The following is a 19,178-nucleotide window of genomic DNA, read 5'->3' as shown; positions in this document are numbered from 1 at the left end:
CTTTATTCTAAATATATCCATCATAAAACATTCAGCTACAAAAGTAAAATAAAAAATTACCCTAGATGAACCATCAACATTTATTTACAGTTCCTCTTTTTAAACAAAAAAAACCATACCGTTTGCTTCCATGATCTCTTCAGAGTTTTTTTTCTTCTCTGTACTTCTAAATATTGTAAACTTGCATTTTATAATTCATCATTTTACAGTACTCTGTTAATATTCTTTTTACATATGTATCATTATCCACAAACCCTTCTCTGCTGTAACCTTGAATAGAAGCCCTCCCTTTAAAAATATTACATATTGTCAAGCAAAACAAATCAAGATATTGCCTACATTTGAGGTCCATCATCCCGCTACCATTAGGCTGCTCCATCATCAGTCTTTTCATGTTTTTACTGATCCTTACGTTAGTTAAACACCTCATTATTATGAGTAACTCGTAACGTGTAACCATTATTATGGTTACTGGAGAAGTTGTTCTCCAGAGGCTGGTTATTTCACTCTGTATCAGTTCATACAAGTCTATCCTTTTTTCTTGTTGTCTAGTCTTTCAAAGTTTCCTTTACATTATTGTAGTTTTTAACTAAAGTGTTCTCATTTGGTACGTACAAGTCTTCTGAAGCTGTCATATTCATTATTTCCTACACTTCAACACTGTTTCCTTACATTTATATACCACAATCTGTTCTACCATTCCGCCATTGAGAGACACTTTGTTCCTGGCCCTTGGCTACAACAAAAAATTGGTACTATAATTATAGTGTCTTCATGTACCATCTCTTTGTGAAATGCAGAATTATATATCAGCTAATTTTCTCAAAATACATCAACCCTGTTGGTTTTATTCCCTTTCCTTAGAGGGAATTTGGTAACTGCAGGTACAAATGTTAATGTTATCATGTCACTCTTTCCCACTATCCTTAGGGTTGTGTCGTAGCCCAATAACTGGTGAAAATGGTTGGTATGAAAGCACTACATGAACTTTTCCTCATCTACTCCCAAATTCTTTTCCTCTTTACACTGATCTCACATTCAGGTCTGCTAAATATCTAGACTTTAGATTGAATGAAAGAGACCTATAATCTTCATTGAAAACATGTCATAAAATATTTTCCCTCTAATAACTTTTTTCCGCCACTTTCCAAATGAAAAGGACATCTTCCAGTAAAATTTAGGACCACAGTTTTTCCACTTCAGCATACTTCCTCTGTTGGGTCCTTAGAACCTAGTTAACTGGCATGGAAGAGAATTCTCTGCTCTGGGTTTTAGTCACAAACTTTCCATGAACAGATTTTGTTAATTTAGATTATTCTAATCTAAGCATTTCTGCTTAGAGAGGAGTAAAAGTAGGCATAGTTATTCCATAACTTTGAGAATGTCTAAGGAAGCAGTTTCAAATGACAATTTATATTATTCCTAAACAAAGGAAATTTCCCATAAGCATCTAATAGAACTTGGGTGAAATTTATTTAACATTTTGTTTCATCAGGAAGACCAGAAGTCACTTAACTTTTGGCACACCCTTGGAGAATGATTTTTTCATAACCATTCAACCCCTCTTGGACCACACCTTTTAAGTATTCTCCTTTCCAGTTGATCAAGGGAGAATGCAAGAGATACTTCCATTAATTGACATAAAAGTGACTTGTTCCTTTTCTCATTCTGGTAATTACTGTAACTACTTCACTGAGGCGTCCTTCCTAGGCTGATCAGAAGAGAGGGGCCTGGAGACAGGGTAGGAAGATTTCATTCCAGAGCATTGCTTCAGAAATGATATTTAAAAATAATAAAATCTCTCTTTTAGTCCAAAGGTTTCAGTCTCATCATTTCATAATGTTTTCTTAACATTTCCAAAAAGGGGTGGAGCTCATCTCCTTCTGTACTGTTTTGACTATAAATCTTATTCTTCTAGAATATAAGTCCATTTCAGCATTCCAGTTATATAATGGCTATCCCCAAAAGTCTTAGTGCAGTTTTATACTTTAATAGCTTAAATAATAGCTTTAAAGCTTTAATAGCTTACAACTTCCCTAAGACTTTTGAGATATTCCATATAGGTAGTTAAGTTATAACTCATTCATATGAGCAACTTGGCTTAGGATAATGCATTGCCCATACTTCCATTTTATTCCAGGCTTCCATTTTATATTTATATTTATTCCTGATCCAAGGAAATAAGTGGGTTCCTCTTCATCGGAGGTTCTCAGAGTTATTTGGCCTACTGCCCACTTAAAAAAATTACTCAGCGCTCCCCTGGAAATCTACTTTCTTTAACCCTTCAAAGGATTATTTTATAATTTGTGTCACTTCAAAAAAATACAATTTTTTTTTAGAAAATAACACATCTTAAATTTAATAATTTATTGTAAATTATTATTTTTTTTCCTGTAATGAAATTTTGATGATACAATATTATATCATGTAACCATATGGTATCTTATTGTAAATAAGTCATTACACCCACATATTCCTGCCAATGTGTACTAGACTTCCCAACACTGTACTACAAGCTCACCTGCCAACATTTGCTTGTTAGGACCTGTTGGCAGACTTGACCACTGATTGGTTGTAACTTGCATTTTGTGTTTATTTGGAAAATGATGTAATCACCATGACTTTACCTCTGTTATACAATAGATGAAACCATATATGAGCAGTTTTTCAACATTTTCTTCTCTCTTTATGTTTCCACTGTCCACTATTTTTATTCAAACCCCCCCACCCCCAATGCACCTAAGGCTACCACTGTCTCCCAGTGGGCATCATCGCCCACTTTGGAAACCTCTCCTCTTCATGGAGGTGGCTGAAGGAGGAGTCAGCTCTTCTTTCCCTATCTTATGATTTCCTGGAGTCAATCCAATGTCTTAACGTGAACATGGCAGCCAAAAGGGTTATTGCCATCTTTAGTTGCACTGAGAGAGGCATATTGGACTGAGTGAAGGAGGTGACAACTGCTTTTATTCTGTCTTGATCAGACTGCGTCTGTAGTAATGTGTTCACTTCTGGTTGCCACATTTTAGGGAGGATGTTAACAAGTTGAAGCACTTCTAGTGTAGACTGAGAAGGATGGTGAAACACTAGAGCCTGGGCCATAGAAGACCAGATGGAGAGGCAGTGGTGCAGTGGATAGAGCACTGACCCTGATCTTAGGAGGACCTGAGTTCAAATGTGGCCTCAGACACTTACTAGTGATCTTGGACAAGTCACTTAACCCCAGTTACCTAAACAAAGATGAAAAGAAAACTGAGGATACTTAACCAACAGAAAAAAAAAAAGCTAAAATCATATTGCACTGAGCCCACGAGGCAGTTACGTGGATGAAAATTTCTTACGGAGCATATGAGGGCTGTTCTGTGTATGCTGGATTAAATTCATTTGACTCTGTCCCAAATTAGTGATGTGGCTGAAAGAGCGCTAGACTTGGGTTCAAATCTAAGCGATGTCTCTTGGTAGCCTGGGTGACCTTGTCAAGTCATTTAATTTCTCTGGACCTCAATTTCCTCTCCTGTAAAGTGAGAATGCTGGATTAGGTGATCTATAAAGTGCTCTGAACTGTAATCTTATGATCCCCTGAGAACCAGTCTTTCCATGCTGGCTGGTATTCTGCTCTAAATTGGGTTCAGTTCTAACTTACAAATGCTGTCTCTGTACACAGCATAGCCTCCAGTTTAGGGTTTATGTTCTCTTCTGGATTCCTCCTTGTGTGCCTTTGTAAAATCTTTCTTTTCTAGGTCCCTTCTTTCTGCGAAATTCTTCTTTGTGTTTGCTCCTCACTTTTCCAACTGACTTCCCTCTGATCCGTTAATGTGTTCTTTGCTCACTACCCATGTGATAGCTTGTTCTGCTCAGATTTTCCTTTTTCTCATATTGGATTTCACTAAACAAACAACAAAACCCCACCACCAACAGCAAAAAACAAAGCAAAAAAGAAACCCTTCCTTTTTTGTCCCTGATACTCAACTGAAAATCATAGTCTTACTCTCACCCTTCCCTTTCCCCACTTCTACCACTGCAGCTGGCCTCAAGAAATTGTGTCCCAGAATTGTTTTCTACTTCCAAAATTAATGTTCTCAAGACGAGAACTGCGAAGAGGCAAAATATGAAAACTGAGCTCCTCTGTGACTTACATCAGAATCAAACTTTCATTGTGACATGTGGGATTTGATTTATCAATCAATCAATAAGTATTTATTAAACATTTCCATGTCAGGCAATAAATAGGTGCCGGGGATAGAAATACAATGAATGAATGAAATCTCAAAATTAATTACTGCATGGCAAGGAGGGAAAGAGTTTATTATTTATTTGTTTATTTATTTTTTACCATTTTAAATATACAAATTTATAAAAATAATACTAAAACATGTCTCTCATTGTATCTTCTTGCATGTTGCATCCTGGGCAGTTGCCCATTTTGTATCTTCCTAATTTTATCTTTTTTTTCAAATCCTTCATTTGTACTTAGATGCCATCTGTTTTAGTTAGCTCCTTGTCAAACTTTTGCAGCAGGCTTTATTTACTACATGAAGGACACAGGATTTCCTTTTCGAACCTGCTTGATCTTCCTGTGTTTTTCCCTTTTAGTGAAGTCCATATCATTCTTAAGCAATTTTGATATATACAAACATAGGCTCAAAGCCTCACCCTCTTCTTTGCTAAACAACTGCCAAGTGTGATAAGCTAACCAGCTTTCTGGTCATTGGTTAGAACTCCTCTCAGCCTCAATGAAGGGTGAGCTTGCTGGGATACAGTGTGGTACTTTCCTATTTACTAAAGAACTTCAGGAAGAAAGGGTTGGGGATCCCTCTACCCAACTCAGTCTTCTCCAGGAAGCAAAATCCCCAAGGGCCTTGAATAGTTATTGACCCAAATTCTTGAGTGCCTGGGATTCATTGCAGTATACTCTCCTTTTCACTCCTATGAAGACATAAGAGGTTGTTCCCAAGACTTGAACTCAAGACTTAAGTTGCAAACCAAATTTTAGGACTTAGACACTGTTTGATAAGTATTTGTTGAAAGAAAAAAACACTGATGGAAGAGACTGCCTCAGGCCTAAAATAGCTCAGCCCATTTGCCCTGTTCTACTGAGCTCTTTTTCGTGCTGCTGTGGTTCTTAAAGTTTAATGGTGGTGGTATCCAAAAAATTAAAATGGGGGTCTTCCTCCTGCTTTTCTCTTACATGTTTATTACCGTGGTGAGTGGACTGATTAAAATGACTGAGGGGACAAAGATTCAAGCTTCTGAGCATATCCATGTATTAAGCTTTGCATGACAGACCAGGACCAAGCCTCCTCAGCTTGACTCTGGATCCTGAGTACAGAAGGAGACACGTTTTTATGCATTGAAAACAATAAATCAAAAAGACCAATGAATTTAAAGAAAACAACAGGGTATAAACAAGTATGCAAAATTAGGTATTCTGTTTTCTAATTGGTGAAAACATCAGGGACTTTCTGAGTTGGGAAGGGGAGGAACAAAGAGGTGCAATTCCCTGAAATCAGAAAAAGAGGTGTCCTGCTTCTCCCAAGTATTTGTATTCAATCAGAGTAACATGGAAACATAACTGATTGACCAATATTAGACTAGTTTTCCGAGAAGACCTATGGGCTGCTTGAGATGTATAATTGTCAGAAAATTCCTTGCATCAATCTTTAGATCTGACTGGGTTTCTGGTCTGCATCCTATATCCTTAGCTGACATCCTTAGTAGGCTCTAAGCAATAGGTAGAACAGATCCAGCATCCCAGCCATGTAGAACTAGTTTCAAACAATGCAATAAAGCTTTCTCACAATTCCCACAATTGAATAGTTTTCTCACAAGACAGAAATTGGACTAGACCCATGATTGAATAGAAAGGGAACTGAGCTAGACCCAGATTTGAGTCACAAGATGGTGTCAGTGTTGCTCACACAACTCCCACAAATTCCTATGTTGCCCAAGTTCCAGAACTGAGGGACCATGCTCTTCCCCTTGCTCTGTTCCTTTACAACTTTTTCTCCTACATCCAGACTAACTCGATCTTTGTTAATTCTTTTGCTACCTTTTGTCTACTCACAAATCCTTGGCTCAGTCTGGAGCAGGCAATATTTGATTTCCTAAGCAGAAACAACATTTTTGCTCATGTCTTCATAACCACTCTCCCATGTTAGGTTAAACCAAGTCTAGCTTTTCAGGAAAGTTTGATTGGAATAACCATTTGTAATGACATGGAAATCATTGTTTTGATCTCATTTTGTCATTCACTGTTGTGCTTCCAATTTGGTGAAAATGGAAACAATTTCTCTGTACAAATGGAGGGCAGCAATGAATGGTTGGTGTTGTGTGTGTGTGTGTGTGTGTGTGTGTGTGAGAGAGAGAGAGAGAAAGAGAGAGAGAGAGAGAGAGAGAGAGAGAGAGAGAGAGAGAGAGAGAGAGAGAGAAGCCAGATACCATATTATTTCATCCACTCCAACTTGAAATGACTGATTTTTCCACTTCACTAAATAATGTTACATATAAATTTTGACATGATTGCTAATAGAGGCTTAGTGAATAGAGGGCTGGCTTCAGAGCCAGGAAGACCTGGGATCATATCCTGCCTGTGACACATGGCTGCGTGACCCTGGGTGCTTAACCTCTCAGTGCCCTAGGCATCTCTAAGACTCTAAGTTATAGAAGAGTTGCTGATTTGTATCAATGGAGGGGTTCCCCACACTGATGAAATAAGAGGTCTGGACCAAAACGTACACACTACCCCTCAAAATCCTCTGAAGGATGGTGGCCCACATATAATGAGAAACTGAACAACTAAGTGATTTTGAGCTGCTTCTGGAATTGTCTCTCAGGAAGAAAATTGCTGTGTAATTCCCTTTCCCATTTTTTTACCTCTCATCAGGTCTTCTCTGATAATAAGATGATGTCTTGTTTCAGAGTGGCCTGTTTGGCATTTGTGAGGCAGCCAGATTCCTACAGGAAAACCGCTTACCCTTGTTAATGGCCATTTTTTTCTCCTTACCCAAAAAGATTTTCTTTCCCTAGGCCGGATGTCTGCAAATTGAAGTATGAAGGGAAGACATTCTATGTGATTGGCTCTCAGAAGGAGGTCAGATATTATTTTTCTTACCATCTGTTTTCCCCCCTTTTATCTGTGATTCATAGCAAAACCTAAAATGTAACTATAACATTGTAATGCAGAGGAGTACATGCTTTTGGAATTTCTGACTGCTATGGGGATGATAGGCTGGGAACGATTAGGAAGGAGCAGGCTAGATGTTGGCTTTACACTTCTGTAGAAACAGGCAACAACTTTTTATCACTTGCCTGTTATACATGAGGTGTTGTCCTAGGCCTGTTGGTGGGGACAGGGCCTGGATTTAGGATTTCATTGGTATGGGGAGCTCCCAGGATAAGGAAATTCCTCCACCCATGTATTTTGGCACCTTCTAGGTAATTTATCGTCTAAGAGAGTTCCTGGAATACTTAGAGGTTACGTGACTTGCCCAGGGTCACACAGCCAAGTTTGGGTCCAAGGCAGAACTTGGAATATAAAATTCAACTCAGTTCAGTAAGGAATTCTTACTAAGGCATGTTTTAGTCAGTGGGGGTACCAAGACCAAAACCAAATAACCCTTGCCCTCAAGGAACTCTCCATTCTACTGACAGGGGATACAGCATAGGGAGGGAGAATGCAAATGGGAAGATGAGGAAAGACCTAGTTTGGGTGATGGGACTTCAGCATAGCTTTGAAAAGATGACAATTGTTTTGTTTTCCCTTTTTTTTGGAAGAGTTCTCAAAAAAAAAAAAGAGCAACCAGATTCAGTCTCGAGAGGACTTCAGACTCCTAATTTGTATTTCTAGAATGTGCAAAAATTCTCTTCTTATGTTCTTTCTTCCTCTGTTTCTTTAGAAAAAAGCCATGTTGGCATTTCACACCTCAACACCGGCTGCTTGCAAACACCTCTGGAAGTGTGGGGTGGAGAATCAGGCCTTCTACAAGTAAGCAATTTTTGTTTATTTGATGTTGGTGGTTAAAAAAGCATCCACAAAGCCTTTGTGTTGTCTGTAGAATTATTTCTTTTATCCTGGTCAACTTGAGATCATCTGCAAGTGAATTAAAAGTTCTCTAGGTGTTTTATGGGGCTTCCTTCCTGGTCTTAGAACAGAGATGAGAGGTCTTAGGGGCCAGGTAAGGAGATTGTTGGTATGTGCATGCGTGCGTGCATGCGTGTGTGTATGTAACAAAACCACAAAAAATTATTCAGAGAGATTATCCATCTTTTTGTTTTATTCACACGTTTTCTCCTCCACTTGTATCATCTATAATAAAAATTGTTTTTTGAATTTTTTTCATCGTTTCTATGAAGTTCCGTTTGCATTGTTATCCACACTGAACAGCATAGAGTTTACCATAGAATATTAAGACTGGAAACGACCTCAGAGGTCTCCTTATCTTACCCACTAATTTTGTAGTAGACAAAACCAATGCCTGAACAAGCATTTGTTGAGCATTGACTATCTTCCAGGCATCCTATTTAGAGCGCCGTAGGATCCATCAAAAGGCAGACGTCACCCCTTTCCTCAAAGAACTTACATTCTAATGAGGGAGACAGTATTCATGCAGAGTAAATAGTCAATAAGTAGGTACATGCAGAGTAAATGGAAGGTAAGCTTAGAGGCAAGGCAGTGAGGCGGCTCTATGGACAGAGCACCAGATCCGGTAGGTAGAAGATTGAGACTCCGATATTATTATCACAGATACTAGGTGGTATAGTAGATAGTACTCTGGGCATCAGGAAGATTTGACTTAGATTCCTGCCTCGGACACTTACCAGCTGTGTGACTATGGACATGTCACTGATATTTAAAGACAGATTTCTTCATATGTAAAAAGGATTAGATTGGATTGGATTTGAGTCCCTTCCATTTCTGAATCTATAACTATAATAGGTAGTCTTGGCCCTGGCTACCTATGGGTATTTTATGTTCACTTTTGCACTTAACAACAAAGAGCAGGTTGCATTTTTTTATGTACTTTTAAGTGATCCCACTCAAGGAGTTCTGCCTAAAGACCTATTATTTCCACCTTGGATGAGGCTGCGCTAGCATTGATTGAAGTGAGTGTTAAAGAGGAATGCTGAGCTACCCTCTATAATCTGAGTTCTCCATGTGAAACATTGGAGCAGTGGATAGGGGTGCCATCCCTGGAATCAGGAAGGCTCATCTTCCTGAGTTCAAATCTGGCCTCAGCCACTTAATAGCTGTGTGACCCTGGGCAAATCACGTAACCTTGTTTGCCTCAGTTTCCTCATCTGTAAAATGAGCTGGAGAAGGAAATGACAAACCACCCCAGTATCTTTGCCAAGAAAACTCCTAAATAGGGTTACAAAGAGTCAGATACACTTGAAACAACTGAAGAACTAAAAATGGAAAGTGTCAAACCAGTCTGTTTTTCAGGGGTTGTGGCTATGTTTACAATTCAGTTTTATCCCTGCTAAGTCAGCAGTTGGCTAGGTCTCCATTTCTTCATGTATCCTAGCTGTCTACCAGGGAGAACTATGGGGAAGGACACTGGGTCCTGATGATTTAGCCATAGTTAAAGCAGGAGCTGTCCTCCCTTGGGACTGTGATGAGGGGGATTTCCTAACTTTCCCATTAGAGCAATATTGACAAAAATGACTGTAGATGGTGAGCTGGTACATTGCTGACATTTGATTTCAAGCAATAAAGTGCCTCCTGAGAACTGAATAGCTCTGTGGGTTAGTGTCTCCCCATTGATTTGTGATATGAAGCGGAAAAGCATCTCTTTACTAATGGAACTGCCCAATCTTCAGATCATCTGGGGTGTTGGCTTTCTAATGTTCTGCTCTGTTCTGTTCTGCTCTGTTCTCTTCTTAAAGGTATGCAAAATCCAGTCAGATCAAGACGGTATCAAGCAGCAAAATATTTTTTAAAGGCAGTCGATTTCGATATAGGTAGGTACTTGAAGAGGCTTTTGCATTTTCTCCTCTCATTTTTTGGGAAAAGTGGAATAAAAGAGGTGTCAGCCATTTTAATATTTTGTGAACATATTTCTAATTTAGTACCTGGGGGTTCCTGGTGTTTTTTTATTCCCAGACCTCTGCACTCCCCATTTCAACAGCTGGGGGACCATAGATAAGTGACTTAGCTTTTTTGAGGATCAGTTTCCTTTCATTTCAATGTCTTTTTTTTGAACTTCAGAGTAAGTTACTCTCTTGGGGACACAAATGGGCTGAAAAGCTTAAACCACAGAGTCATAAGAAGAAATGGAAACAGAAGAAAATTGCTTCCTATTTCAGTCCCTTTTTTTTTGGAGGGGTTGTTGTGTTTGTCCTTTGTTGCCAAAGAAGACCATGCCATCAGAGAAATGATGACATGACTTGCACTTGACTTTGTTTTGAGTGAGGAAGGGCTGTGCAAGGTCACTAACCTCACTTTCTCCTCCTGAGTCATCTGGGTCCAGTAACCAGATATTCATCAGGATGACTGGAGATGACCCAGGATGCAATGGCAAGAGGTGGATAGAAGGGTGGGAAGGAGTTGCCTCTAAAGGATTTCCACACAGGTGAATGAGCCAATGATGATAAAAACAATAGGTCTTTTAAAATTTCAGGTCTAGAGGAATCCCTTAATTTCAGATACTCATGAAGATGGTGGGGGGTGGTGAGGGAAGAAGGAATGAGGATATGTAAGATTATGTGACTGGCCAGGAGGAGGAGGAGGGAAGAGACTGAAGATTCAGGCAAGAGGCACCTTGCTACCTTGGTTATGCAAGACGCTCAGTGATTCCTCTGGCTTTGCACTGAGCTGTCTCACATCATGGGTCTGCTCAAAGATTCCAAAGCTTGGGAAATGTGTTCCATAGGGAATGTCAGCAGCTCAAGTACAGTTGATTGTTTTCCCATCTGTGATGTTACAGGTAGGTGGGCATCTAGGAATGATCTAAGGAAGCTGGAAGCTTACAACAGAGCTTTGGAAGGTTCTCAAAAAAGGGGACAGGACAAGAGGGAGGGAGAAAACCAGGAGGAGGGGCCCTGTCCCAAATAGAGGCAAGCATATTGCCAGAAAGGTTAATTCCTCAAACCACAATTTTTTTCTTAACTGTATCCTTGTCTTTTTCCTCTGTCCTCAGGAAAGGCATTTTGTATCTCTCTCTCTCTCTCTCTCTCTCTCTCTCTCTCTCTCTCTCTCTCTCTCTCTCTCTCTCTCTCTCTCTCTCTCTCTCTTTGTTTCTCTCTCTGTCTGTCTCTGTCTCTTTCTCTCTCTCTGTCTCTCTTTTTCTCTAGGATTTAGTTTCTTTCATTTTGTTTTCTTACAGTGGCAGAGTTGCCAAAGAAGTAGTGGAGGCGAGTTCCAAAATCCAGAGGGACCCTCCTGAGGTGCACAGGTGAGTGGGGAACTTTTCCTCGATGTCCTGTATGGCTCCTTTTCAAGGAAAACTGCCTTGATTGTTCACCCAGGACGCTAATAATCAGGAGTCACCCCCAGTAGGAAGCTCTCCCTAATATACCACAAATGTGTTCTTTTTCTTTCTTTTTTCTTAGTGATCGGTCTAGGTGTTTTATTCTGCAAATTCCTCCCCCAGCCCCAGAAGGAAGCTCCTTGAAGACAGGCATTATTTCTATTTTGCTTCTGAAGACCATATTAAGACAAGAAGAGGCAGAGTGGCAAAGTGAATAGCGTGTAGAAGGCTCATGTCATACTTGTAACTTCCTGACTGTGGGGCCCTACGAAAGCCACCTCTCTTAGGGTTCTAGGGTCCAGCATTTCTTAAACTGGGGGTTGTGACTCAGTTTAAGAAGTGCTAAAGGGGTCAGAGTAGAAAACAGTTTAAGAAGCATTACCTGGGACAATAGTAGCAAACTCAGACAGAAATGGGGCTAATAAACCATACATAAGGGCCACTTGGTGGCACAGTGGATAGAGCGCTAGAGTGAGTCAGGAAGTTTCATCTTTCTGAGTTCAAATCTAGCCTCAGACACTTACTAGCTGTGTGACATAGAACAAGTCACATAGCTTTATTTGTCTCAGTTTTCTCATCTTTAAAATGAACTGGAAAAGGAAATGGCAGACCATTCTGATACCTTTGCCAAAGAAAATTCCAAATGGGGTCATGGAGGAGTCCAAGAAATGACTGAACAAAAACAACCATACATAAGGAACCCTGATGGCCACATATTGACTTGGAAAACCACAAATTAACATTATCTGTGTTTTATTGTATTTTATTTATTTTGTTAAATATACACCAATTACATTTTAATCTAGTGGGGGGGGGGTCATGCTTGACACCCCTTCTCTAGGTGACTCTCTAGGAGGCCGGCAATTATAAGTCTGAGAGCTTCCAAAATCTGATTAGAAGATGCAGTGGGAACTTGAATTAGAAGATTATTTTGGGGGGGAGGAGGGTGTAGACAAGTGTTAATGTGATCTCAGTGTAAGGAATCAGAAATTATGACACTACTCCAAGAAGAGACATGAGTCTGCAAGTAAGTTCCTTGAAGGCAGAGACTTTTATTTTATTTTTGTGCCTGCAGTACCTAGCATTGTGTTTGGCACATAGTACAGGACTTAATAATTACTTGATTGATTGATTGATATCATTGATATTGATATTGACAATATTGATATTGATTGATATCATTGATATTGATATTGACAATATTGATATTGACATTACTTGGTGATTGATTGATATTATCTCATTTAATCTGTTTGATATAACTATTTCTTGGGATATAAGAAGAAACTCAGAATTGGAATATAGTTATAATTTTTCTGAATACTCTTGCTCTTTCATGAGCTTCTTAAATCAGTTTAATTCAGGAGCTGTCACAGTACCAGTGATTATGCCCCAGAAATATGTAAGCATATATAGATCACAAAGCAGCCCGTGATGTTTTTTTCCTAGATTGACTGTGGGAATGAAGAACGATCAATGCACACACTAGCCTGCTCTAGAAAAACTCCTATAACCAGAGGTCTTCTGAGATGCAGGACTGAAAATTGGTATTTCATTAGTGATATGGATAAAGGCAGGCAAAGTAGATAAGACAATGGAATGCTCTTAACCAAAGTAAGGTCTAAACAGCAGGGCTCCTCTCCAGGTCAGTCTCTAGAGATTCTTAGGGCAAAATGAGGATCTTATTTGATTCTCATTGCTTTGAAAGGTAGGTAAATTGTAATAAGGTGAGTACTAGTATCCTTGAATACTAAAGATAGTGGAAATAGTCTGGAAGTAGAGATAGGAGCTGCAGAGGAAAAACAAACAAGAAATTGAAAAGGGAGCCTATACTAAATTTAATAGTCCCCATTCCCTACTCCTCAGGAATTTCTCTGTTGAATTGGTTCCAGGAAAGAGAAACATGTCATCTAAAACTGGTGACACGACACTCCTTCCGTGCCTTTCTCCTTTGCTAATGGAAATTCCTATCCTGAGATGTAAGTCATTTCAGCTGGCTTGGTCAGTGCGCTTCATCTCAAATATGGTAGCCTGTGGTTGTCTCCCATTATTTTGACACAAACCAGGGAAAGCAGGCATCTGCAAGGAAGAGTTTCCCCTTTGGAGAGGATTGTTGTCAGTCACAGCACAGCTGGCTGGCCAACCTGTGGTAGAGTGGATTACAGTCATTACAGCTGCAAGCAGATGCTCTTCTGAAGGCATCTGGTTAGTTTTCCAGCCAGCTGACTGTCATCATGCTCCCTAATTAATGGATATTCCCTTCCAGAACAAAATACGTAGTTTGGGTAAGTAGACTAGCCAGTTGGAGAAATGAATAGGAAGTGGGCCACATGAAACATTGTGCACGACAAGGATATCTGCCAACACAGAGAAAACACTCCGGCTATAGATCGTGAGTGTTGCCTGTTTGTCTGGCTGCCTGAGTTTGTTTCCTGAATTAAAATCATTCCAGGCCTTGTCTAACCTCAAATATCCTGAGTATACATTAGATAGATCAGATCTTTTTTTTCACTTCTCATCTCCTTGTTGATGCAGCCTGTGTGCCTACACTTAACTGCACAGAGTAGGAAATGCAATTTGCTATATTATGTTGCATGAATTCTAGCTAATTAGTGGATTAAAAAAAAGAACATCAAATATGAAAAATGAAGTATGAGTGCCAGTAATACAGTTTTTTGTTCAGTCGTTTAGTCATGTCTGACTCTTTGTGACCCCATGGACCACAGAACTCCGGGCCCTTCTGTCCTCCTTTATCAAAGTCACATTCACTGTTTTCGTGATATTATCTATTGCATTCTCTGCCATCCCCCTTTCCTTTTTCCTTTAGCCTTTAGGCTTTCCCAACATCAGGGTCTTTTCCAGTGAGTCTCATTGTCTCATTATGTTACCAAAGTATTTAAGCTTCAGCTTCAGTGTTTGACCTTCCAATAAATAGCTTGAATTAATTTGTTTGAAGTATTGACTGATTTGACCTCCTTGCCATCCACGAGACTCTCAAAAGTCTTCTCTAGTGTCACAATTTGAAACCACTGATTCTGGGATGCTCAGCTTTCCTTATAGTCTAACTCTCACAGTCATCCATTGCTAGCGGAAAAACCATAGCTTTGACTATGCGGACCTTTGTCAGACCTTCATCAGACAAATAATTCAGTACTACTGGTCTAATCTATTTTGTGAAGGAGGGATATTAAAGTTCTGAAGGCAGACAGATATGAGAGATCAGATAAGCATTTGAAATGATTCTTGGAAACCAATCCCTTGTGGGTTGAATTTGTTTTCAGAGCCAGCATTACCCAGAGCAAGAGTTCCCACTCGTTGAATAAACAGCTCATAATCAACATGGAACCCTTGCAGCCACTTTTGCCTTCTCCCATTGAACAGGAAGAGGAAGTTCCTTTGGATGGTGGTAAGTCCTATCTCTGATAACATCCTGGTTGTGAGACCCTGGGCAAGTCCCTTAACTTAGACAACTCTCTAAGAACAGAAGTTGCAACTTGTGCACCCATCTTCCTTGACACAGGGGGTTTTCAGATAGGAATCATAGATCCAAACAAATAAACCAACCACAAAAAAGTCGGCTATTCCTTTCCATTCCATACGTCAATATCAGAAGCTTGCAATAGACCTGTAATTTGAGGGGGTTTAGTAACTCATCTGTCATCGTTACATTTCTGAAATGAGACAATAACGGTCGTTCCCCCACCTGCTCTGAGAAGAGTTATTATCAAAGTGCCTTTTCCAAAATTGAATGACATGAAAATCACTGGTTTGATACAAAATCACAACATAAATTTATTATTTAATATAAATCTTGATGTTGCTAAGTTTACATGATATCAAACTATATATTTCAGTATAGTAGTGATTTTTAAATTGTTTTATTAGATTATATACCTTCTTGAGTCATTATATTTTTTACCAGCTCCTTTGCTGGGCCTGATTGATAACTGGCTTCTCTTCTGTCTATTACAAGATCAATCATATGCAATCAACTAGTCATTCTCTTCAGTTGATCCTTTCTAAATTTTTACTCCAAACTTCCATCCCCCTTTCACAGTTGCAATTCCACTAATTTTAACTAGAAAAAACAATTAATTCCTAATTAGTTCTCTCTCTCCCATCAAATCAAAAGATGCTAGACCGAAAAAAAAAAAAAAGACTATGTTGAATGTGTCCATGGTTCTATACATTCTTTGCTTTTTAAGGTGACTTCCTTCAGGGAAGGATCCTATCTCTGTATCATGCCTGGTGCTGTGGGTGAAAAAATCACTATACATGTGCCTGCTTTTAAAAAGAGTACTACTGAAGAAAAATGAATACAAATAATGTCTTCTGTGGTTTAGGCTCAAGTCTGCTAGATACAGTTTTTATTTAATGTACATTAAAACCATTTCTGCCTTGGAGAGAGATGTCCAAAATGGCATAGATCCACATGACTCTAAAATGACTCTTTACCACACAAACATTTCAGGTAACATTTCAGGTAAAATTTCAGGTAACAATATCAGTCTTGATCAAGGATAACATAACAATATGTTAAAATACAGTTTGGCATTAACATTCCAAAGTAGTTATCACTCATTTCCTACATGAGTACTTCCCCTTAAGAGTTTCTTGTGATTAATATCTTAACCTTGAATTTCAAAAGATAAGAGACACTGTCCCCAGGTAGGTCATGGTGCCAGCCCTTCCAGTTAGATGGTAAGGCAATGATTCTGTGTAGAAAGGAGTTAAGTTTGGTGATCACTTTCACTTCATTTCAAAGTAAGGTCTTAGTTTTTGTTCTTCGGTGGTATCCAAAAATGGAAAATGATCTGGAAGGAGTTTTAGTCTGAAGATATAGTATTTCTTAATATTTCTAGATAAATTGAAAAGGAGGTTTTAAAAAATATGCCTCAACAATACAAAGAAAATAGAAACGAGAAAACATAAAATAAACAATATATTTTACCCAGACATGAACTCAATATACCACATTTTCCTTTGTCTCTATGATGACTTTTGCTTCATGTTTTACAGAATTAATCATATTCTGGGTAATGCTAAGAAATGTTTAATCAATTCTGTCAGCCTGGAGTCAGGAATAGTCATTGTCTGTTAGTCAGACTCTTCCTCTTAACTTGAAACTGCCAGGAGATGGCAGTGCAGGGTATTGGTGCCCATAGTAGCCCTCATGACCTTAAATAATAATTAATTTAGACATCTGAGAAAATGTGTGAGATGACTTTTTTTCCCATAAGACAAGCCTGGGAGGTGATAGAAAGAAGGGCAGATTGGGGAAACGGGTGGTTGGGGGCAAGGGAGAGATGGGGAGAAAATTTGGAATTCAAAATCTTGTGAAAGTGAATGCTAAAAACTGAAAATAAATTATATTATATTAGAGATCTTCCAAATAAAGGGGGGGGGGGGCGGGAAGACAGGCCTGGGGGATTAATTTTCAGATCGGCTCAGTTGGACCAAGGAAAAAAATCAGGTTATAGATAGCACTAAGTAACAAGGAAGTTTTAATGGTGCCTTAAAGTTGCTAGGAAACAGGGATCAGAGTGAATTAGAAATGGGGTAAGCTTCAGCTGAGAATTTCCTACAACTTGAAACCTGACTTTCTGGAGCTCTGCAGGGATGAAAAAAATAGAATTATGAGGAGGGACATGGTATTTTTAGAAATCCCTTTCTAGAAGACATATGAGTACATTTTTCAGGTATATGTTAAAAAAATCATTTGGTTTCCTACTCTAAATCATAGCTGTTTTTTGTATGTTCTCTACAAGAAGATTGGGATTATTATGGCAAAGGTGAGTAAAATATATCAAATGAAAGTGGTCAATTGACAGTAGTTGTGTGTCAGTATAATGGTAATTGTCATTTACTATGGCACACATGCAGACCAGCATAATTAAAAAGGTGTAAGTCAGACTATTTTTTTCTTCCTTGAGGCTTAGCAGACAGAAATAAACATGCTTGTTTTGAAAATATTTAATGCCGTGCCACTACAAATGTAGTTAACATTTTTTATTTTTGCCTTTTCACACCATAGTTATTTGCCCGTAACAGCTCCCTCCATTGTAACAAAGGAAAAAAAATGAAGCAGAGAAAGCAAAGAAAAAGAAAAATAATTAAGGAAAACCAACCATTGCAGGGTTGTTAGCATGTGCCATGTTTTGCATTCATGATTTCCCACCTCTGTTGTTGAGAGGAGGGAGGTATATTTCATCATTAGACCTCCCAGTTTTAATCAGAATTCAACTGCCTTTTCATGTTCTTTCATTGACAATATTGCCATCATTGTGTTTATTGTTCTCTTAATTTATTGGTTCTGCTTAATTTGCTATACATCAGTTCATACAAGTCTTTCCATGTTTCTCTGAATTTTTCTCATACCATTCTATTATATTCACATACCATAATTTGTTCAATCTTTGCCTAACTGATGGACATCCATGTTGTTCTTGCTCAATGTGGCTATGTTTCTGAGGATTGTTTGGAGGGTATGTCTAGAATCATAAAAAATATTTGGTTTTGAAATTTAACTTCTGAAAAAGGGTGTGCAAACACGTCAGGACATTCTTATGCATACATATGTTGCCCACCCCTTTGCCAGTACTGCCTTGCCCCTGATCCTTTTTCCCTATCCCTTGCATGTAACAGGTGAGCTGAGGCACAGCTGCATTTTCCATTTTCAGGTCCTTAAAAATAATTCCAGTGCCTTTCATATATAAGAAGCAGTTGCTTGCATTCCATCACCAGTCAAGTCTTTGACAAGCCTGAAAGCTGCACAGAGTTGCTTGAATTTTGAGTTGCTAGACCCCATGCTCCACTGACTCTGACTTCCTTTGTGTTTATTTTACTTGAGAATTCAAAAGAAGAACATGCCCTCTTCTCCCTCCCAATGTGGCATAACCATAGTTCATCCTAATATTCCCTTGGTCCCTAGAACTCACGGAACCGTAGATTTTGAGCTGGAAGTCTTATAGTCTAACTCCCTCATTTTACAGATGAAGAAACTGAAGCCCAGAGAAATTAACTGCTAGAAGGATTAAGCGATTCACCCAAGGCCATGCAAGTAGCAAAACTAGGATCTGAACCCAGGTTTTTTGACTACAGACACCCACCACGTTCTCCACTACTTTATACTGCCTTCCAGGGAATTTTTGTGGTATTCACTTGAGCTCTAGCAATCTCTTTGCAAAATCAGTTTATTTTCCCTGGATAGAATGTGAACTTCTTGAGAGCAGGGGATGTCTTACTTTTGTGTTTGTATCTCCATCAGTTGGCACATATCCAGTGCCTAATATATTTTTCATTTATTAATTTTTTTTTACATATCCTTTCTTATCAAATACATCATCCCCCCCCCAAAGATCCATTTTTTATATGACAGAATAAAAGGAAAGGGGAAAACAGTTGAACAAAACAAATCAATTTATTAACTTAGTCTTATAGTAGATGCAATATTCTATGCCCATAATTCCCAACTTTGCCAGGAAAGAATAAGATACATATCTAAAATCTCTTCTTTGAGGTCAAATGGAGTAGATTCATTATTATTATTATGCATCCAGTTTAATTCTTTATTTTCGTTCTTTCCATTTACATCATTCTCATCATTGTTTGATTCTCTTTACTTCACACTACGCCATGTTTCTCCAAAATTTTGATGTTCATCATTTCTTGCAATGGTGAGCCATTTCTTGGTCAATTTACTCCAGCCATTTT

General features: G+C 38.8%; 1 protein-coding gene across 3 annotated transcripts in view; it reads left to right on the top strand.

Annotated features, from left to right (window-relative positions):
• The window catches only part of FRMD3 (FERM domain containing 3), a 334,009-nt gene that overhangs the window by 279,802 nt on the left and 35,029 nt on the right, over window positions 1-19,178 (top strand). For all 3 annotated transcript variants that reach the window (XM_072605267.1, XM_072605270.1, XM_072605277.1), the window contains 5 exons: window positions 7,024-7,087; window positions 7,893-7,981; window positions 9,883-9,957; window positions 11,322-11,390; window positions 14,747-14,871. In XM_072605267.1, the coding sequence (XP_072461368.1) occupies window positions 7,024-7,087; window positions 7,893-7,981; window positions 9,883-9,957; window positions 11,322-11,390; window positions 14,747-14,871 (422 nt within the window). The remainder of the gene's footprint in view (window positions 1-7,023; window positions 7,088-7,892; window positions 7,982-9,882; window positions 9,958-11,321; window positions 11,391-14,746; window positions 14,872-19,178) is intronic.

Source organism: Notamacropus eugenii, chromosome 1, assembly GCF_028372415.1.
Source record: "Notamacropus eugenii isolate mMacEug1 chromosome 1, mMacEug1.pri_v2, whole genome shotgun sequence".
In the NCBI taxonomy this organism is placed as follows: domain Eukaryota; kingdom Metazoa; phylum Chordata; class Mammalia; order Diprotodontia; family Macropodidae; genus Notamacropus; species Notamacropus eugenii.
Note: the sequence above shows the minus strand (reverse complement) of the source record. Positions and strands in the feature narration are given on the sequence as shown.